Consider the following 23,775-nt stretch of genomic DNA (forward strand, 5'->3'; position numbering starts at 1 on the left):
AAAAAAACAAATACCTAATAAATAAAACCTATTAAATAAACTGGCCACATTTTATGTCACACATTCTTTTTACCTCTTATATTTTTCTTATATTTCTTCAAGGGTCATTTTCTAAGATGATGGAGACACTGAATGCTAGTAATGTTTTATCTTTTTGGAAACAAATTTGAAATAAAATACTAGATATTAACTAGAAAAGTTTTTTATTGAATTTGAGAAAGTTTTTAAAAACCATCATTCATTTAATGGTCACAACCATATATGTTTCTGAATAACATTTCAAATGCTTTCTACAATAACAACTGTTTTTAGTGGTTCATGTTTAAGGAAAGATAGACTCAAATAAGACACAGTATTTCTGAGTAAAGTCCAGAATCCAGAATTAAAGACACCTATTCTGAAACATCAATTATTGGTAAAATGTAAGTATACAACAGCACAATATCCATGTTTTAATATTATCATATAAACAGACTGATAGTACTAATAGTACCAACTTTTCCTTGATAATAAAGTAAGAAAGCACAGCATTACTCTGGAGCATCATTAATGTTAAATCCTTTTTGAACAGCTATGTGAATAATTGAAAACACACATAGATATATTTTTGAAGATGGAGTTTCACTCTTCTTGCCCAGGCTGAAGTGCAATGGTGCAATCACACCACAACCTCTGCCTTCCAGGTTCAAGCAAGTCTCCTGCCTCTCAACTCACCACAACCTCTGCCTTCCAGGTTCAAGCAAGTCTCCTGCCTCAGCCTCCCAAGTAGCTGGGAATACAGGCATGTGCCACCACAACCGGCTAATTTTTTTGTATTTTTAGTAGAGATGGGATTTCTCCATGTTGGTCAGGCTGGTCTTGAACTCCCAATCTTAGGTGATCCACCCGCCTCGGCCTCCCAAAGTGCGAGGATTACAGGTGTGAGCTACCACGCCCGGCCACATATTTTAATTTTCAAATCCCAAATGTTTTCTATGACAAAATTCATGAGAAATGCAGATTAACAGCAAATGCAAGAGCAGTTACTTTTTATTGATTACTTGACATACAGTGTATGTACTATGCTAAGTATTATGTATACAATTTCATTTATTCTTGCTGAATTCATACATTTTATTATACCTGAATTTAAACAGAAAAATGTTTTATATCGCTCTCAGAAACATTTCTATAGCTCAAAAACACTGCAAAGAAACGTGAATATACCCAAGGGCAATAATTAAAAGAGGATTAAGGCAAAATCCCATATATATATATATTTATGTCAGTATAGAAATCAGAAACTTATATGGCAAATAAAATTTGAGGGGAAGAGAGCAAATAGCATAGACATGCAGTGTCAATGGAAAGCGACAACTGTCTCTCTATCTTCTAACTTGATAAAACAACATCCAGTAAGGATTTTGATGATGATATCTATGAAAATAGTGTTAGTTTGCAAAATTGCTGATGGTGAAAGAATGTGAAATTTTTAGCAATATGTAAGTTTTTGTGAGTATAATGCTGACTGGGGAAAAATATAATCTTGAAAATATATCTATGATCAGAGCCAGCAGTGCCTGCACTATGCATAGAAAATGCTTCACCTCTAATACTTTGCTTTTTTTTTTCTTTTTACCATTTACAATAATATATTAACTATCTTTAAGTAGTCTGAATACTCATCTTTTATATCAAATTTATAACAAAACTTCAAGCAACCCAGAAGGCTCATTCTACTACCTTGTTAGAACTTACCTAGCTAAGGGAGGTTCAAAGTTTTAAAAGCACAGCTGCATTAATTTATTTCAAGTTAAAAATAAAGTGTATAACCAAGGTTAAAAAAAAGAAAATAAATTCCTTCTTTATCTGAATTTTATAGAAACAAGACTGCCTTATTTAGCAGATAAAGTCCTTAAAGAATGAATAATCTCAATTAATATCTTCATAAATTTACTGAAAAAGATATAATTAGTTATGACAAGAACATAGCAATGAAATTGGAGTTTGAGAGTTAAAGAGAAAATTAGTCATAGAGACTATGAGTCATCTTGAACATTACAGTTCATTTAAGATAGATGAAAAGAAATTTATATTTCCTTAAGACACTTTCTTTGCATTTTTTTAAAGACAACAGAAAGGACTGACCAATGAGAGTGAAGCACAGTTTCATTCTTCTGTAGCCACAGATACGGTCACTTAGTAAGACATTAAACTGATCAAACCTGTCACCAGGTGGAATGCCTTCAGATCACAGCATTTTTCTCAGTGATGATTCTCTGACATAATTTGTAAAGAAAAAAAAATACCTGTTGACATCTTTATTGTTACATTGGTTTCTCAAAATACTAGGGGAGTTTTCCAGAAGCTAAATCTAATATGTGGTGTCAGTTCTGCTCATTCTGTTGATTTCTGAAATTGATAGACACATAGTGAAACAGAATTTTGAACATGTGGTGACCAGGGATTATGTCTGCCCATTAAGTAAATACAAACATTTTATACTAAAACAAACATATCTTATGTAGTAAAATATTTTTACTCCTATGAAATTAAGTTGAAAGAGTGATTCAAAAGAGTTCACATTTACTGTAGGATACTGCGTGAAAGGCCCTATGACTCTAGTTAGGTAAATTTGCATTTACTGGGATAATAAACAAAAACTTTTCACAAGGTCTACATTAGATTCTTCTTACACATCAATATGTTAGTGGGAATTATCTCTGATATCAGATCATGTTCAATGTGATAACTAGTTACAATCATCAAAATCGAGTTACAAAGACAAATACCTTGCAATGGTGAAAAGACTAATTCACAGGGCATGAACTACAGTTCAGTGCCCATTACTTACTGGTTGTGTGATATAACATGCATGATATCTCTGCAACTTTATTTGCTAATACAAATATTAAATCTACTCAAAGGGTTACTAAGGTAGACAAGCATGTGAAACTATTATGTTCCCTTATTTAGGAGAACTGACATCCTTATCATTATGAAATGCTCCATTTTATCTCTAGTTATATTCTTGTTCTGAGGCCTGTTTTGATATGAATACAGGCACCAGGGTTTTGGTTTTGCAGTTATTTAGTGTTTGCATAATATATCTTTTTCTATCCTTTCACTTTTTATCTTAAAAAAGTGTTTACCATAGAATTATGTTCCAGGAAGAAAATATTCTAAACTATTAATAGCTTTTATTTCAAGAGGTGACCATGTCTTTTAATTTCTCTTGATAGGTTTTTTAATAGATATTTAAACTTTTATAAAATAAAAACATTATCAGACAGAAGAATTCCAGTTTGATCTAAGGACAGGCCTTGTCTACAGGCAATCAATAGGACTGGTATGGCCAAATACGAATAGTCTCACTTTTCATATGAAATTTCTTCCTCTAGAGCTAGAAGACGGATGCTTTCAAAGCCAAAATTCATTTAAGTTTTCATGGTAAGTATAAGGAAGGCCACATACTCACACATGGTTGCTGCTATAACAAACAGATTTCTTAAAAAGTCACTGCCCCTTTGAACTACACACAGCAATCTGCTCAAGTTGTCCCTTAGCCAGTTTAGTCATCCATTATTTGCTCTCCTATATGGTTATAAATCCTAAGCCTTCTGGTTTAAAGAAAATTTTTAATTCTAATTGTGGTAAAGAACATATAAAATCTACCCTCTTAACCATTTTTAAGTGTACAACTCAGTAGTGTTAACTATATTAACAACGTTGTATAATAGATGTCTAGAACTTTTTTCAACTTACAAAACTGAAACTATGCTCACCAGACAACTCCCTATTTCCCTCTCCCCCAGCACCTGGCAACTTCATTCTACTTTCGAAGATTATGACTACTCTAGATTCTATCCTTGGACTGCTATAGAATTTACCCTCTTACTATTGTTCCTTTTTTCTTTTCTTTTTTTAGATAAATTGAGGGTTTTTTTTTTTTTTTGCAGTGTTTCTGGTTCGTCTCCACCACTGGTTTGACAACTATGGCTGGTGATTTTTTGTGTCTAGTTGCTCTAGAATTTATAACACAAACCCTTAACTTATCACAAGTTATCACTTCCCACTTACTGAACTATCTTCAAATAATACCATAACATTTCATCACATGTAGTGGGAGAACTCTACCTATACACTTCCTTCCCTCACCCTGCCCTGTACTGTTCTTACTACTCATTTTCATTCAATATGTCACGAACCCCACCATGCATTGTTTTATTTGCTTTAAGCAGTCAACTGTCTTTTAAAAAGATTTTAAAATTCTTTAATATTGATCCATATATTTACCATTACTAATTTCCTGTATAAATCTAAATTCCTACCTAGTATCCTTTTCTTTCTCCCCTCAATTTTTTCTTCTTTCCTGACTGATTTCAGATAAGAAGTCTGATTTATCTTCCTTCATGTGTAAGGTGCATTTTTCGCCCCCTGGCTGCTTTTAAGACTATGTTCTTCATTATTTGTTTCCAGCAATTTGATTATTATGTGTTTTAGTGCCATTTATTCTGCTTGGGGCTCATTAAACTTCCTGGGATTTGTGAGTTTACAGTTTCCATCCTATCTGAACAATGTCCAGCTTTTTTTCTTCAAATATTTTTTCCGATCTCCCTCTTCTTTGAGTCCAATTGTATGTGTGATCAGCAACTTGATATAGTTTCACAGCTGCTTACTGAAGCTCTGTTTTTATCTTGTCTCTATTTCTTTTCTCTTTATGCTTTGTGCTTTATTTTGGATAGTTTTTGTTGATGTTGTTTTTGTTTTTGAGATATAGTCTTGCTCTGTTGCTCAGGCTGGAGAGCAGTGGCAAGATCCCGGCTTATTGCAACCTCTGCCTCTTGGGCTCAAGCGATTCTCCTGCCTCAGCCTCTCGAATAGCTGGGATTACAGGCATGAGCCACAACCCCTGGCTAATTTTTGTATTCTTTGGAGTAAATTTTTTAGTAGAGACGGGGTTTTGCCATGTTGGCCAGGCTGATCTGGAACTCCTGACCTCAAGTGACCCATCCACCTTGGCCTCCCAAAGTGCTGGGATTACAGGCTTGAGCCACTGTGCCCAGCTTATTTTGGATAATTTTTATTGCTATGTATTCAGACATTGATCTTTTCTTCTGCAGTATCAATGTCATCCACTGTATTTTTTTTTTTTTTTAATTTCAAATACAGTATGATACAGTTTTGAAGTTTTTTCCCCTGCAAATCTCATGTTGAAATGTGACCTCCAGTGTTAGAGGTGGGCCTAGTGAGAGGTGTTTAGGTCACGGGGGTGGATCCCTGATTAATGAGCTGGTGTTGTCCTCATGGTAATGAATGTGTTCTCACTCTGAGTTCACAAGTTGTTATCCTGGCACCACCTCCTCTTGCCACATGATGCACTGGCTCCCACTATGCTTTCTGCCATGATTTTTCTTTTCTTTTTTTTTTTTTTGAGACAGAGTCTTGTTGTGTTGCCCAGGCTGGAGTGCAGTGGTGGGAACTTGGCTTACGGCGACCTCCACCTCCCAAGCTCAAGCAATCTTCCCACCTCAGCCTCCAGAGTAGCTGGGACTACAGGCACATGTCACCACACCTGGCTAATTATTGTATTTTTTGCAGAGATGGGGTTTCACCACATCGTCCAGGCTAATCTTGAACTCTTGAGCTAAAACGATCCACTTGTCTTGGCCTTTCAAAGCGCTGGGATTACAGGCGTGAGCACTTGGTCTCAGGTATTTCTTTACAGCAATGCAAAAACAGACATATACAGTATATGCTTCATCTGTTTAATTTTTTATCTTTTTGTAACTTCCATTTCTCTTCTCATCATTTTCATGTTTTCCTTCACATTCGTGAGTATGTAAGATATAAAATAGATGTTTTCAGATCCTTGCCTATTATCTGTCATTTCCGGATGTGTTTCTATGGATTCATTTTTAAAACCTGCTTCTTTGTACATGTGGTTATTTTGATCGGATGCCAGACACTGTGATTTTTACATCATTCTGCACTAGTCCGTGTATTCTTTGGAGTGAATTTTTGTTCTGGTATACAGTTGAGTGACTCGCAGATCAGTCTAATGCTTTCAATGTTTGTTTCTAAGGTTTGTCAGGGTAGGTCCCGAGCAGTCTATTCCAGGACTAAGGGCCACTAAGCTCTGACCCTTCCAAGCCCTCTCCCCAATGCCTCACATATGAAGAGGTCTCTCCACACTGATTTCTGTCAGCTTTATGTGAGCTCCAAGAATTGTTCAACCTACTGCTATCTGGCTGGCCTTTCCTTGCCTTCCTCAATACACAGGAAGATAAGTACTCACCAAACCCTTTAGTGGGCCCCTCTGGGTATCTCCAGAGCTTTCTGTTTGTACAATTCCCTCCTCTACAGTATTGTTCTTCTCAAGAACTAGCTGTCCTAACTTCTCCAAATACCAAACCCTGCCTGCTTAGTTCAGTGAGTCGGCTAGGCCCTGTTTGGGTTCCTCCTTCCTGCTTGGCCACCCAGAAGTTACCTCCAAGCAGTAAGCTGAGGCCACTGTAGAGTTCATCACATTTTCTGCTCTCCTCTCAAGGACCACTGCCTGTTGTCCAATACGTGAAAAAACATTTCTTCTTTTGTTTGAATTTCTAGTTGTTTATGGTGGGAGTCATTTCCCACAGCAGTTTATCCTTCATGGTCAGAAGTAAAAGTCCTCCAAAGGTTAAACAGGATATTTTGACTGGGCATGGTGTCTCACGCCTGTAATCCTAGAACTTTGGGAGGCTGAGGTGGGCGGATCATGAGGTCAGGTGATCAAGACCCTCCTGGCCAACATGGCAAAACCCCATCTCTACTAAAAATACACAAACTAGCTGGGCGTGGTGGCATGCACTTGTAATCTCAGCTACTTGGGAGGCTGAGGTAGGAGAATCACTTGAACCCGGAAGATGGAAGCTGCAGTGAGCCAAGATCATGCCACTGCACCCTGGCCTGGCAACAGAGAGTCTTCATTTCAAAAAAAAAAAAAAAAGATATTTTTGTAACACACTTTATAAACTCTGAACCAGTATGCAAACATTAGCTTGAAGAAAACACAACCACAGAGAAATACATGCTTCATGGTCCAGATTAAAATAATAATAATAATAAAATTCTACCACCAAGATGAGGAGACAAAGCAGACCATGATCTAGTGGAGGCTGAAATATTCTGGAAAGGTTAATTTGCCTGAAATAAAAATTCTCAGATTACTTGGAGCATGAAATTTCCTTAAGAAATATTCCTTTTTACAAAGCACTGACTCTATAAAAATGCAAATAACTCTTGGAAAGGACATTTTACATTCTCTTCAATTAATGAGACTGTGGTTAGAACTGGTCATCTGTTGGTATCTTGAACCTTTACAGCACCATCAGAGGGCAGGGACATCTGGATTGTGGGTGGCAAGAGAATGAAGTTGAAAGAGAAAGTACATTGCTAAAGGGAAGAAGAAGGGCAGAATTCTCAACTTCATAGCTTTGCCCAGGGCAGGCCCTGAGGGAAAGGATTTGTCTGCCTGCTATATTTCCCTTGGGTACTATCTGTAATTACTATCACAGCTCATTGATTTTCAATTCCTTCTATTAATACATTTATTGGCCATTCTGACAATATTAAAATCAGTCCAACTCTGCATCTTTAGTGGAGGATATCTCTTCTTAAAATATGAGTTTTGCAAGCATAGATAACTCTTTCTGCTTAAAAAAAATGGTCTTCTCATATTAGCCATAACACAGCAACTGCAAATGTTCTCTTTGAAGCCAGGTAGTGACATACAAAGATTTCACTACAGATCAAAAGATCTCAAGCAGTGGGTCATCAGAGAATATTAAATGATAAGCAAATTCGTATTTCCAAGATAATTCTACCAATTTAGTCAAACGCTGGCCCCTGTTCCACAGCAGGAGAGAGAATAATGAGCCCCTGTTAAAGGGTAATGCAAGTGGCATTTTTAATAATGCCCTTTCTTCACTTCTGATAAAGTCATTAAAGTAACACTGTCTTACTAAGCCTTTACACACAGATGTACACTAGATCATTAGTGTAAAATTAAATAGGTTTACTGAGGAAAAAAGTTAGGTTTATTGTTGAGTTTTTCCCCCCTAATGTTACCCAATTTTAATGTAATTTCCTGCCTTGACTAAACATTCCTTAGCACATTTCTAGGTTCAGCTACAATACTTGCACCTGTCTATATTTCTTTATGAAGCTAAGGACTGGAGTCTTTTTCAAAAAAGCACCAGTTTCTAAATCCTCTCAATTCCACAGTGTGGCAAACAGCCTCTTACAACAAATAGCATATGAATGAATCACCATTTACTGTGCCCTGCCTATTCATAAGCTCCTATGCTGAGATGATGAGAAATAACAAGAAACATAAAGCATAAGCTCCACTCTTAAGGAAGTTACATTATAGCTGGCTTCACGATGCTAATCAGCTCTTTGTGATATAGAAATAGCCCCAATATCTTGTTATTATTGTCCTCTAGAATGGTTTATAAAAGTTACTGCAAGCTCCCTCTAGGGAAAAGACCAAGTCTCCCTTATCCTCTTTTGTTCTACCTCTAAAATGAGGGAGTACATAAGAATCTCTGATCTGGCCGAGGTGGGTATTTCCTGGTAGTTAAGACACAGAGTACTGACGTGATCCTATACTTGTCTGCTGCAATGCCTGCACCCTTTCTAGCTACATGGCTATGGCAAGAGGCATTAAGCTCTCTTCCCCAAAGGTAACAGAGAGAGGTCTTTTTTCTAATTACTGACTGCGTAGAGCACTTAAAACCAGCAAAACACGCAATCTCTTTCCCTGTTTCTGCTACACTATTGCCACTCTTCTCTACTGGCCCACAGATCAGAACTGGACCTGGTTGTACAGGAGAGCAGAGAGGCAGGATAACCAATGGCTTCAACACCCTTGCAGTTAGTGAAGAAACTCAGGTTAGCGCCTTCCCCACAGCAGATTCCTCAGACTTAGGAAATAAACAGTGAGGGTGACTAAGAAATGCTGCCTTCAGGTCTCCCTCAGTCCTCTGCACCTATGTAGTTTTCAAAAATAGTTATATTTAGAGAGCTCATCTTTTTTTTTTCCTCATAACATTTACTTTAACAAATTTCAAATAAACAGAATTAGGCAGAAAAAGGTATTTTTATTTTTGGGTTCCATTATTCTGTTATTTTTTATTCTGTTATTAGCATTATTTTTGTGTTCCATTATTTCACATAATAAATTCTAATCAGAATTTGAAACATTCTTCCAGATATGCTGAAATAAAAATTCAAATTAAAAAAAAATAAGAGTTCTAATTTGAGATCTACCTAATATCTACTTGGATAATTATGAACTAACATAGATGTTGAAATCTCTACTGGATACTTTATGAGGATTGCAGCAACATAAACAAAAGTAATAGGACCTTTTTCTCCTGTTTTTCTTCAAAAGGAGAACACTGACTCAGCACCCACCAAAGGCAGGCAGGCTCCTGTGAGGATGGGTGGTCAACTCCATTTTCCAGGTGAGCAGGATTAGAGAATGAAGCCTAAGCGTGACCCACACAACTGGTACCAGGCTGAATATCATCTGAACTCAGGTCTTTCTTATTTTGAAGTCTGTGCATTTACACTTCCGTATACAGGAAGCGTCACTGCAGTAAGACTCTTAAATGCATAAATAGGCTCTCTCTCACCTCTTGCTTCTCACCAGGATCACAGAATGGCAGACTTCACCTGGGAGGGAAGGCCTCATTTCCAGCATCTCCACTGTACAGATGAGGACACAGAGGCCTAGAGATAGAAAATAACTTCCCAGTGTCATTCAAGCCGGCAAACTGCAGGACCAGGAATAAAATCATGTTGTATATCTTTGGGGCAGTATCTTCTACATACTGCCTTATGTCTGGGTATAATAGTTCTAATACTCTTCTTCTTGCTTCAGTCCTTTGCTTCATTACATGTTAGAACATCCAAAGGCTGACAGAATTTCGGAAGCTTTTGTAGCGGCAGGGCACATGCACCAAAGTCACAAAGTCATTCAAACACTCCTCGCTGTGCCCCTGAGGTGTATCACAAGAGCACATGCCCTTCCTAGAGACTGCCCAGCAGCATGTGCTGTGTTACCGACAAGCAAGAAGAAAACTGAAGTCACATTTCAGATGACTGCAATAATCATCTACCTGGCTTTCACTTACATAAAAATGCAAGAGTCAAAGAACTCCAAACAGAAGGCACACAGAGGTGGTGCCCATAGGCTACCATGTCTATCCGGTTCACATGTCTACAAGATGAGGACCCCTGTCACCAATGAAAATGCCTATTTCCAATACTCACAGTTTTGCTTTTTATGTTTACAATAACCCTATGACACAGAGCAGGATGACAATTATCTATTGACTGGTTTTCTATTTTTCGCCATGCTAATTATAATGCTGAGACAAGTTGAATAAATAATATATTTCCCATGTGCCAGAAACTATAAGAGATACAAACCAGAAATATAAGAAACAGTCCTTGTCCTCTAGGAGCTTATACTCTGATTGAGGTCAAATGACCACATACACACAGCATAAATCTCATTAACAGAATGAGGCAAGGCAACCAGAACTTTTTAGAGAAGAGACGCAGGCCTATTCCCAGTCTGTCTTTAACCGCCGAAATATGCTCCTCAGGTCCTGAACCCTTGGAGGGGTGGGGAGAGAGACATGTAGAGCCCCACTGAAAGCAGAAGACCTAAACGACTCTTTGTAACACGCAGCAGAGAACAACTACGTGCCTTCCTGGTGCACTGAAACAGAAGGGCATGTAAAGTAGCATATCTTTAAAATGCTGCATGCACCTGAAAGAAATACCAGCTTTTCTCTACCAAAAGATTGAGATTAGTATCTATTTCTTAAAAACAGAGTGCCAAAACTATGTTTTTCAGAGTGATTATACATTCCAACCAATGTACCACCTTCAGGCTTTCTTCAAGCTTTGTCATTAATTGCTGTGACACAGGCAAGTTTCTATCACTTTTTGTTCATTGTTAACTAACATGTCTCATCTTTTTCAAAAGTCCATAATCAGCTGGGCATGGTGGCATATGTCTGTAATCCCAGCTACTTGAGAGGCTTATGCAGAAGGATGACTTAAATCCAAGAGTTTGAGTCCAGCTGGGGTAACACAGCAAGCAAGACCCCATATCATAAAAATAGATAAATAAATAAATGCCCATAATTGCACATGTGACTGTAATTATTTATTGAAATTTCATTAATATGTTTTTTCTTACAAAGAATTAAACTTCAACCAGACTTTAAATCATAAATGAGGAAGAAGTCATGAAATATTCAAAATTCTAGCTCTCCTTATCTAAAAATAGTTATAAGATTCTGAACATTATATGGTATATAACACCCACCCCATCTTCTCCAATGAAAAACCCAGTAAAGTGGCCAAAAATGAAAGTCACTAAAATTCTAGATTTTGTTTTAAAGAAGAATTGATTTAAAGCATTACAAAATTGTTAAAATTTGTATATTCTAATATAGTTAAATCATTATACATTTCATTAAACACTACAGGCTGATTCTCTTGAAGCTTTGCAATGAAAGAGAATATGATATATGTCATATATTTAAGAAGTACACATAAACCCAAAGGAAAAAAAATGAAGTTTCTATTTCCCTCCAACATGCACAATCTAAATAAGAGTTAAAATACCAACATCAGCTCCATTTACAACGAGGAAAATTGATTTTCATGAACAGGCATTAAGCAATACCTATGAACCCACAACTTTTCATGTCCCTAACTAAAGACAAAAAAATGCTTTCTATAAATAATGTCACATGTGGTTCTTATTCACACTGCAAAACTGCTGGGAATACTGGCTTTTGGTTTTTGTACATCTAAATCTTTCACGTAGACCTTACCTTGAAACCGAAAAATTATGGAGAAGAAACTATCTGGATATTGTTAAAGATTACCAGGACTGGTGACAGCAACCCATGATCCTGGCTTTGACCATTGGTCTGGGGCAAAGTTTCTGACAGGTTTTCTGTAGTGTTTGCCTTCCTCCAACATATGTAATTTGAATAGATGTCTGTTATTTGAAGAAGTGGAAGAAATTACTGTGAAATACAGACTGCTTTTTCACTTTTATTTTCCCATGAGCAGTGGGAAATGGTTATCCTTTCTGAGTGAGATGCTCAGCTCTATAAGAGTTGTGCAGAAATTTACTTTATTAAACTCATGATAATGCATCTAGATTAAGAAATGAATTAAGAAAACAGAACTCTAAAGAACTAGGACAAATCCTCCCCATGGTTAGGTTAATCAATAAAGATTAAAACTATCTATAAGGTTTGGAATATATATATAATTTAACTTAGTGAATCCAGCTAGAAAATCCAGTTGAACACCTGACTTTTTCTGAAAGGTTGTCTCTACTGAACCAATGTTAGTAATTGTCAGTCTTTTCTTTCATGATCCTCTACTGCCTGTGTCTTGGGCTGAAACTACATGAGTTGGTCATCATATCATGTGTAGGACTGTGGAGTCGTGTTATTGGTTGACATACTCCACAAAGTTCATTTCAGAGCTACAAAAGTCAACACAGAACATAGAGGTGAAATGATATCTTCTACCATAATGAGGCTCTGTTCAAACACAGGCTTACAGACTGAAAAAAAAGGAATTCTATTGAGATGCCACACACCCCACTACATAATGCTCAGGTATGTAGAAGTTATCAAAGAGACCCTCTAAACACTACCATATGGATCCATAACCTTGGATGTCCTCATTATGAAATCCTTTTGGGACATCAATATCCTAACCCTTTGAGTGGGATCCTGGATGCACTCATCCATGTTGATTTTTATACACTAACAGTGAGATTTTATTCACATTTAACATTTCTTTTGAGTGTTCAAGTACAAAACATTGCTAATTTTTAGTTTTGATTTTTTAATAAGAGAGACACTGATAAAGATTATATATGTATTTATGTCTTTCTGTCAGTCACCTGGGCTGCCTCAGTGGTGGTGGTTTAATAAGATAGGTAACCAGTGGGCATCAAGACCCATGAGCAGCGCTTTCTCCCTTAAATAAGGTTGCCAATGCTGCAACCAATTATACTGCCCTTGTGTTCTTAACTAAACCAGTGAAGGCATAAATGTTCATTATAAAATCTATGCCATTTAAAAAAAGATGCACTCACATTCCTTACATTTTCAGTACCCATAAATTAATTCATTGGTTTGGCTATGTATTGTAAAATAATCTTTCTTTTGCTTTTAGGAATTTTTCAAATTCACTGACCTCATCAACTATCCCTCAGTACTCCCAGAGTAAGAAAAGGCAAGTACAAATGTCAGAATAGAAACTTATCCAGCAAATATAACATTCTCATAGCTGCACTTTTGTCATTTCCTGATTGGAATCAACCAAACTATGATGACACTGAGGTTATATTCCCATCTTATTTTTTCATACTTCCTCTTTGCTTTGGATTTTTATTAGCTTTTCAAATCATTTACCAATTTAGATGTAACCATATGGTTCTTAATATGTCACTATGCCTTCCAAATTTTAGGACACTATCCCTTCCAAGGAAGTAATGGTGAAGTTGCAAAGGGGTATAAATCAACCACAATCTCAGATTTTTTTCTTTAGCCTGAGAGAGAAAAGCTCAGGCAAGGAAAACCACAGAGGTGTTCTACAAACCTCAGGATGCTCGCAAAAGAATGCCACTATCATCAAAAGGAGTGGGGCATTGCTGGAAACTTGTGCTTACCCCTTGTTCAGATTCCAAAAGCTCTGTTTTGACTCTGACTGCCGGCATCCCATCAAGCATTAACATTCTGTTCTCAAAGGTGTTGATATTCTGAGAATAAAAGGGAGAGAGAAAGATTCAGCTCTAAAGCATTCAAAAGAGGACCTCTGGGAGAGTCTTCCCTCACTGTAGTACATTTAGTAGTGCTAACCTAATTTTTTAAACAATAAAGAATAATTAAATGAGAGTATCAGCATAACCAATTATTCCCCCCAACTCTGAACTTTCATTTGAAATAATGACCAAGCAGTTGAATTAATCAGTCTGATTCTCTGACCTCTGGGTTGGAGGTCAGACTGTAATAAACTGGAGTATGGAAACCTTACATTAATTTATATGGGGCTGCAACAATGCATCATACTTTCACAATAGTGGAAGGAAATAGAAGGCAAGTTTTCCCTTCCCTTAATTCTGGAAATTGTATTGTGCAAAGATACCCATAAAAGAGAAAAATCACATAAAAATTTATAAAGTCTCATTAAACCATTTTAAATCAAGATAATTCTATACATTCAATTTTTATGTCATGGGAATTCTGGTCAAATGAAAATTTCTACCTATCGACCTCCAAATATCTGCTTTAAAAACAACCAACACAAATCTTAGACTAAGAGTGAATTTTTAGGCTGACCTAAATAACAAACAATTATTTGGTCTTTATTCTGGTATATGTTTTGCTCAATTTACCACCTCTTGAAAAGAAAATCTTATTTATATTGTAGCTCAATAACATTTCAAACACCATTTATAAAAAATTAAATCAAGGTTATTTTCTACCTAATTGTCACTGCCTTTGGGATTTTCTAGTCAGAAAACGAGGAAGGGAGTCAGAATCACACATCAGTGCTCATGTAAGGCCCAAATCAGGCTCATATTTTTAAACATGGTTAGAAGCTAACTCCTCCCTCACATATTGACTCAACTACAAAAGTGATAGAATTAAATTTGATTGAGATTTTAGAATGGTTATTTTTATTTAATTATAGGATAAAACCACAGGACACTAACGTGGTCTTTAAGAGAAAAAAATCAGTTTCTAAACATTTTGCCTACCTAGTGAAAAAGATAAGTATAATTTCTAAATCTTCAGTTGTTCACCTTTAATATGGTTGCTTTCCTACAAACTAGCAAGTTAAATAAAAACAACTGGGTTGGGTGCTGTGGCTTACCCCTGTAATCCCAGCACTTTGGGAGGCTGAGGAGGGTGGATTACCTGAGGTCAGGAGTTCGAGACCAGCCTGGCCAACATGGTGAAACTCCATCTCTACCAAAAATACTAAAAAATACAAAAGCTGGGCGCAGTAGCAGGTGCCTGTAATCCCAGCTACTCCGGAGGCTGAAGTGAGAGAATCGCTTGAACCTGGGAGGCGGAGGTTGAAGTGAGCTGAGATCGTGCCACTGCACTCCAGCCTGGGCAAGAAGAGTGAAACTCTGTCTCAAAAAAAGTAAAGAAATAAAAACAATTCTCTTTTTAACAAATTATAAATTACATGTTCTTATTACCAAATAATACCAACAGAGTGCAGTATAGTGAAGCTCTAATTATTTCTCATATTTCCTGATTCTTCTTTTTGTTAAGAAAAATGTTCCAATAAATAAAATTTACAGAGCCTCTGATCATAAATATTTGCTCCAAGAAATCAACAAGAAAAAGCAGATTTACTCTGGAGTTAATGTGCATTTAAAAAGTCTATACCACCTAGTCTATTAGGTGATAAAAAGAAGAAAACAAATTACTGTCAGTATTATTTTCCTGGAAATGTTCACTATTTTCAAAATTGGCAGGATACTTTTTAAAAATTTTTGCTTTGGACTTGTCCCTTTTATTCAGATTTTTACATCTTAATAGATAATTTAGAGCAGAAGTAACTGTGGTATATTACTGGTGAGCTTAGGTTGGTTGTTCTAAACTTGAAATCCTTTCATGGAGGCCTATGGGTTGTTTTCGCATAGGGCAGGGATCTCAAATCCTAATGTGTCACTGGCTTCCGTGGTTGGCAGCAGCCAGCTTGGCTTACCACCATCGAGTCTCAGGAAAGCCTTCCTGCAGCCGGCCAGCCCTTGACTCTCCGGAGTCTGGCAGCAGCTCTAGGAATCCACCTTAACAAAGCACCCTGTAGTCTGTTTGGTTGGTAGACAATGAAGGATGAGCTGATATTGCTTCCTACCCTGGAGGAGTTCTTGCCCAGATGAAAAGGCAAGAAGATTCCTTATAAGGAAGGCCCAAGCAAAAGAGGAGAAAAGACAAAGACCGTTTCTGGAAAAGCAGATTTAATGAACTGTTAGAATCTGATTAGAGGTTAATGTCCCTTTTAGTGCTTTGTACCAATTTACAGCTGATATACTTTAACCATTTTCCCCACCGGCTGTGATAAACTCATTAGTTTAAAAAATGCAAGCTAACCAGAGTCTTTGAAGTTAAAAAATGATAAATCATGAAAACTTGACTGAGTCTGTGTTCCATTTAATACATTTAAAATATCACTATATATTCATGATGGTTTTTCTTTAAATTTTTATCATTCTTGAATAATTCTACATGTGTTAAAGTCCAGATGTACATTTTAGTTTCATGTACAAGTGAAAAAAATAAAACATTCTCAATTTTTTAAGAAATTAAGTTTTCCTGGAAATGTTTCTATGATTTTCCAGAATCTTTCACAGCCACAACTATAATAAACACCATAAATAACAATGTTCACAGCAGTGGAACTAAGCTTCAACTGTTAAACTCTTTCAAGTAGTGCAGATTCAATCTGTATAATATGCCTGTTGCAAACACATGTGAAGCATATTCATCTCTGCATTCAAAGATCTAACCCCAATTTTCATAAACAAAAACATTCAACATCACGGCATTCTCCAAACTATCTAGGAAGGTGCATGATTTTTATATAGCACATGGTAATTATACAGCATTGACAATACAGTCCTTGAAACAAAATATTGATGGATTTATCTCACTGAGCTAAGATCAGATACATATACTCTCAGATGACTGTAGACTTTATGTAATAGGTTCTAATAATTTGGAACTGCTGTCAAACATATCTTGCCATGATCTTAATCAAAACACATCTGCTGTGGAATCAATAGTTCAACTGATTCCCAAGAGATAAATAAAATTATAGTCATCAATTTTAGTAACATGGTATTCTTTGCATATTTATAATGAACATTTGATGTTATACAATCCTCAAGAAATACTTTATGTATGCTTACACACTTGTTTCACGAGTGAACTGTACCAATTAATGAAAAATTATCCACAGGATTTGTTAGTTGGCTGTTGACCAATTCCATGTACATTGGATGAGAAGGGTACTCTTGATATCCCATTTACCAAATAAAAGTTGGCAACAGCCAGACGTGGTGGCTCACTCCTGTAATCTCAGCACTTTGGGAGGCTGAGGAAGGCAGATCACTTGAGCTCAGGAGTTCGAGACCAACCTGGCCAACATGGTGAAACACTTCTCTACAAAAAAATACAAAAATTACCCAGGTGTTGTGGTGGGCGCCTGTAGCCCTAGCTATTCAGGAGGCTGAAGCAGGAGAATCGCTTGAACCCGGGAGGTGGAGGTTGCTGTGAGCCAAGATTGTGCCACTGCACTCCAGCCTGGGTGACAGAGTAAGACTCTGTCTCAAAAAAAAAAAAAAAAAAAAAGAGTTGGGAACACAATAGTCCAGTTGACATTTGCTCCCCCTGTCAAAAGCCATATAAGCACAACAGTCATTGATCCCAACATCTCAAAATATTCTGAATGTAATGTACAGCAAAGAAAGAGACTGATCTTCAATGACCAGAACTCATAAAAACATACAATCAGGGTGACTTTCCAGGTCAGCTCCTACAATGTGCCCTCCTAACCTCCCAAGGCAGATCTTTTCCTTTCTCTCCTTCTGACCTTGATTCATTTTGCACAACTGGAATAATAAGAAACTAACTAGTCAATACTCAACAGTCCTAAGCTTTTAAACAAGGTTTCCTGTCATAAGTCAAAAATAATTGCTGGTATTTGTTTTGCTGTTTGTAGATACAGGATGTATGATATATTTACTTAAATACACATTCACTTTAAATCTTCATGTTCAGCTACAGGTGATGAGAAATAAGAATATGTTGCCCCTGCCTCACGCCCATGTTATGCTAGAAAGTAATGTATAGGACATATGAACAGTCAAGATTCACTGCACAAAGTTGATTGGGACACTTTCATAGCAGATTTTTTTTTTTTTTTTTTTTTGAGACAGAGTCTTACTCTGTCACCCAGGCTGGAGTACAGTGACATGATCTCAGCTCACTGCAACCTCTGCCTCCCAGGTTCAAGCGATTCTCATGCTTCAGCCTCCCAAGTAGTTGGGAGGCATGCGCCACCACACCTGGCTAATTTTTTCTACTTTTTTGGTAGAGATGGGGTTTCACCCAGGCTGGTCTCGAACTCCTGGCCCTAAGTGATCCATCTGGGGCCAGGATCCACTCGGCCTCCCAAAGTGCTAGGAATACAGGTGTGAGCCACCAGGATGGCATAGCAGATTTCTTAAAGGTTTACAATGCAAGCGTGCCAACTAGTTAAAAGTAACATGCTGTGGGTACCTCTTCCTACAGAAAAAGCATCAGAATCAGATTACACAGCAATTAGCCTTTTGCATAAAAAAGATTTCTTAGATAAGTCAACTTCTCTCACCTCTATCCTACCAATAACAAACACTAGTAACAACAGCAATTTTTTTCAAGCCTTACTGCAGATGTGCCAGTTCCACTAACAGGTTAACAACTAACTTCAAAACCTGTGTTCATATATAAGCAAATAAGTGAAATCCTCCCTCTGTCTGGGTAAGGGTTACAAACCTAATAGATTGAAATCATGTTTAGGTAATTATTTCAGTTGTCTACTGCTATGCAACAAATCACACAGTGGCGTGAAACAACAATCATTTTATCATTATCTTGGTAACAAAAATAATACAGATATTTGCATATTTGCTGTGAGCCAGAACCATGTGCTAAGAGTTGTGCATACAGCTGCTCATTTAATCCTCACTGCAACCCAAGAGGTTGATGCTGTATTATCTGATGTTGAGGCATCTGAGACACAAGAAGGTTAAACTGCCCAAGGCCACACAATTAGTAAGCAATACAGCTGTTTTCCAAACCAATGAGTCTGACGCCAAGCCAGCACTCTTAACAACTACACTCTGTATGTACCTACCTGTCTACCCACTTAGCTTTCTCTGTATCAATACACACTCCTAATATAACAGAAAACAATATGAACACTTTATTGAAGGTCCCAACAGAGATGCTCTGGAATCTCCGTTAACAGCTCCTCCCTGAGCTGAGCTAACTTAGTTACGGAACTAAAATGTGGAACTTGTGGTCATTGGTGAGTAGCAACAATTTGGAGAATCAGCCTCTGGTTTCAAAGCTATTTCAAAGCTATTAATATTTTTTTCCCTTTAAGTCAAGTTTTCCACATATTTTCTTAACTTGATGAGATTATATGTTTCTCTCCTGAGAATATCTCGCAATTAATTTAGCAAGTAACTTCATCTGCTACCCAGTTTAAAAAAAAATTCTTGTCTTTGGCAGCTCACTCAGTATTTTCACAATGGTTTCATGTACTTCGATGAAACAGTAACTTCACCTTCTACATTTTATACTCAGGAAAGATGCCTCTCAGTATTACATTTAATTTGCAATGGCTAAGTGCAAAAATATCCTTTTCTCTATTCACATATCCTCGTGCTGGTAACTCAGTTTCATAGAGGGCATATGACTAATGGAAGTACCAGAAGTGGGACAAAATAAACATCCCTTCAAACACAGACTTTGCCATTCTAGCCCGGCCTTGCATCTTACATTCTTTCGCATATTGGGAGAATGGATATCAATGTCAATAACTGTATTTTATTAATAGAAGTAAGAGCCAAAACCATAGTCCTATTGGGACTCTCAACTGAAATCCCCTTCATGTTTCAGTGATCCAAATTACATTATTCTGAAATATTTGTCTTCAGTTTGAAAAACAGAATTCTTCCACTAAAATCCTCACGTTGAAGCACATGGAACGGTATCTCTGCTAAGGACTAGTATAATCGTATATGTAATGCAGCAATTTACATTTTCCTAATAGCAATGATCAGTCTGTTTCCTATGTTGATAAAGTGCTGAACTATCACAACAATGTACAGTTTATACTAATATTAAAAAATACATATGTCCTATTAGCGATAGTTGCTGAACTAGCCATGAAAAGCAGATGTTCTTATTCAAGTTGCAAATGGATGCTTTTCAAAAGGGCAATCAATCCAATGCAAACTGGGAATCAAAATTTACTACTGGCATTTCCAAACGTCCTTGATACCTTTTTTAAAATTGCAACTGATGTACGCCTACTTTCCTTTGTTCATTGGGCAGAGGATGGTTAAAATGACATCTGAGCTTCCAAATAACACTTTCCACCCCAGCATTTATTCAAATTGTAACAGAAAAGTATTTCTGTCATTCGTACTCTGAAAAACTGCACACACTTGGGGGTTGTGAGTTGGCTAAATCTTTCCTTAAATATGCAGTGAAGCCCTCTACTCTGCTCATCATTCCATTCCAAATGCACCACAGTCATGAACCATGGATAAGAGGAGTGGTCAGGAAGCAAGATCATGGCAAGAGAAGTATTAACCCATCACCAACCAAACCCTAGAGACGAGGACAAAACTTCAGTTCAGCTGAACAGGTATTAACATTATAAGGAGAGATCCAACATGTGGAGGCAGGTATTAGGGTAGACATGGACTTACAAGTGGGTTTGGTGTCGGATAAAGATGAGAATTGAATTCAGTCCTGGAAAAGGAAGCCAGAAACAAGATCCTCTCTAAGAGACAAGGTTAGCAAAAACTAATTCTCAGGACCTACCCCCAACAGTCCAGAGCTAGGAAATGGGAGCAGAGAGAAATCAGAAAGCTAGCCGGGTGCCCCAGTCCATGATGCCAGGGCTCCTTTCCTGGGCACATGCTTGGATACAGAAGCCTGGCAGCATGAGCCTGGGCAGAAGGGCCAATGCAGTACACAGGCCTCACAGACAACCAAGAAGTACATTTTCAATACAACCACAATATCCTCACAATGATCCCTAATTTTACAAGTTATAACAGTTATAATAACAATAACATTTATTGAACACATGTACCAAGGATTGTTTCATGAGCTTTACATTCACTGCATCATTCATTTATACACTGATTCGTTCACAATATGCTTACAGAGGGCCAGTCATTGTTCCAGTTATTTAGGCTATACCAGTGAGCAATAGAGAGAAAGTTCTGTGGCGTTTCATTCCAGTCATTTAATCTCACATCAGCTTTTTTTTTTTTTAACTATGTCTATTTTAGACAAGAAAATTATTAAAGCTTGGAGAGATTATATATCTAAGATTATGAAAATGATAATGAAATTAACTTCAGGATGACAATTTTTCGTTACTTCCAGGGATCCTCAAACACAGGGTACTTAGGCACTGCCGCAAAGCTATATAAGTCCAGAACTGTGCAAACAACTCTGGCTAGTGGGTTTCAGGCTCCTAATATATCAAGAGACCAAACACCATGGCTGAGGTGGAAGCAGCAAGGCAAAGGCAAACTGATCCCATATACAATGGAGGAGGAGAGCTCCAAGCTCATTCTGAAGTTCTTGCCCTGACTTACAGCAGGTGCCTGTAACCACTTCCCCAACCCATTGTCTGCCATTCTGCTCAGGCTACATCTTGACCACGTACAAAATGCTCCTCTCTCCAGGACTGTGTGCATTCTATTCCATCGCAGTATTCACCCCTACCTGACAGACTTTGTATGCCATTATACTAGAACGTAAGTTCCAGGAGGACAGAGAGTTCCCTTTTTGTTCATAACAGTACTCCTATCCTAGACTCGAAACTTAACACCATTAAGTAAATAAATACTTGTTGGACTAATGAAAGAAAAATATATAAATTACCATAAGATCCATTCCTTCTCTGGGATCTAGGAGATAAGCTAGTTGTTGACACATGGGATGAACATAGGCAAAATCTTAAGAGATATGAAATTCACCATACTGGTGAACAATAAAAAAAAATTTTTTTGGCATGGCTGAAACATAATGTTCATTTGAAAAGTAACTAGAGATAAGACCAGAAAGGTAACTTGGAGTCAGGTCACGAAGGGTTGTATCAGTCTATTCTCACATTGCTCTAAAGAACTTCCTGAGACCAGGTAATTTATAAAGAAATACGGTTTAATTGACTCACAGTTCCACAGGCTGTATAGGAAGCATAGCCCAGAGACCTCAGGAAACTTAGAATCATGGAAGAAGGCAAAGAGAAAGGAGGCATGTCTTAGATGGCTGGAGCAGGAGGAAGAGAGCAAAGGGGGAGCTGCTACGCACTTTCAAATAACCAGATCTCCTGAGAACTGACTCACAAGACAGCAGTAGGGCAGTGGTGCCAAACCTTTAGAAACTGCCCCCAAGATCCAATCACCTCCTAACAGACCCCAACTTCAACAATGAAAATTAAAATTTGACATGAGATTTGAGTGGGGACACAGAGCCAGGCCATATTAAGCTTCTTATATGTTATGGTAATTCATTTCTTCAAAAATGTTTCTGTAATGCCTGTTGGGTTGCTAGGGGTGCAAGTGAACAAGACAGAAAGGCTCCCTGCCTTAAGAGAGCTTGGCGTAAAAGGGAAAGAAACGTATCTCGGTATCACATAACAGGTGATGAGGGGTCATGAAGGCTTATTAAGCAAAAGTTAATGATTAAGCGTTGTTTATAGAAAGACAGGACTAGAAGCAGTTTGGGAGTTGTCTCACAAAGATGTCCGATGTGATACAAAAGAAAATGCAGCCAGCTCACAGTCCGCAAGGATGGGACAGGGGAAGAGGTGGTAAGGTCACAGTGGCGGTGGGAAGAAAGAGGAGGAAGAATATTTGAAAGAGACAGTTCATAGGAAGAATGTACAGCCTTTGATGACTGAGACGAAGAAGTGCTGGTAGTAAAGAGCTGGGAGAAGAGTGACAAGAATGACAGATTTTTCTAGATTTTCCACTAAGGTTAAGACAGGAAATCAAATAGGAAAAGAAAACCATGTCACATTCTTCCTATATCCCTCCAAGGCCTACTACATTCTGGGATACATGAATATTTGGGTACAGTATTTAATTTCAATATATTTTCATTACCTAGAATTTGTTACACAGAGGGAAAGATTTCTCTTAAGCTGTGCAGGTTCAAATCATGTCATAGAGTCTAATAAAGTCAAATTTATCCTAATATGGAAATACAAGTTTGGTTAAATTTTTTTTTTTTTTTTTTTTTTGAGACAGAGTTTCGCTCTTGTTACCCAGGCTGGAGTGCAATGGCGTGATCTCGGCTCACCGCAACCTCTGCCTCCTGGGTTCAGGCAATTCTCCTGCCTCAGCCTCCTGAGTAGCTGGGATTACAGGCACGCACCACCATGCCCAGCTAATTTTTTGTATTTTTAGTAGAGACGGGGTTTCACCATGTTGACCAGGATGGTCTCGATCTCTTGACCTCGTGATCCACCCGCCTCGGCCTCCCAAAGTGCTGGGATTACAGGCGTGAGCCACCGCGCCCTGCCTAGTTAAAATTTTTTAAAAAATTCTATCAACCAATCCTCTGATTAGCCACATATTCAAAAAAATTTTACTACCATTTTATTCTACAAACTCATGGTTATCAAAACCAAAAAACAAAATACAAATTGCCATTAGCCAAAGTAGAATTTTGAGTACTGTACATTAACATATTTATTGGTCATTTCCCTTTATGAAAAGTTGTTTGACTAGTAATGAAAAAAACATTCAGAACGCTGAAGGGCGTATGCAATGAAATAACATCACTGGTCTTTTGTGTCTAGAGAAAATGAAGATTACTATCAAGTATTAAGTCATTTATTTTCTCTGGGAAACAAAGGAAATGATTGTTGACCTAA

At 37.5% G+C, this 23,775-nt stretch overlaps 1 protein-coding gene across 5 annotated transcripts in view; it reads right to left on the reverse strand.

Annotated features, from left to right (window-relative positions):
* Positions 1–23,775, reverse strand: part of KLF12 (KLF transcription factor 12) — a 462,415-nt gene that overhangs the window by 252,389 nt on the left and 186,251 nt on the right. For all 5 annotated transcript variants that reach the window (XM_064369123.1, XM_012442844.2, XM_012442847.2 and 2 more), the window contains one exon: positions 13,748–13,837. In XM_064369123.1, coding sequence (XP_064225193.1) covers positions 13,748–13,837 — 90 coding nt within the window. The remainder of the gene's footprint in view (positions 1–13,747; positions 13,838–23,775) is intronic.

This window comes from Aotus nancymaae, unplaced genomic scaffold (assembly GCF_030222135.1).
Source record: "Aotus nancymaae isolate 86718 unplaced genomic scaffold, 86718_ANA_hifiasm-v0.15.2.pri h1tg000088l, whole genome shotgun sequence".
In the NCBI taxonomy this organism is placed as follows: domain Eukaryota; kingdom Metazoa; phylum Chordata; class Mammalia; order Primates; family Aotidae; genus Aotus; species Aotus nancymaae.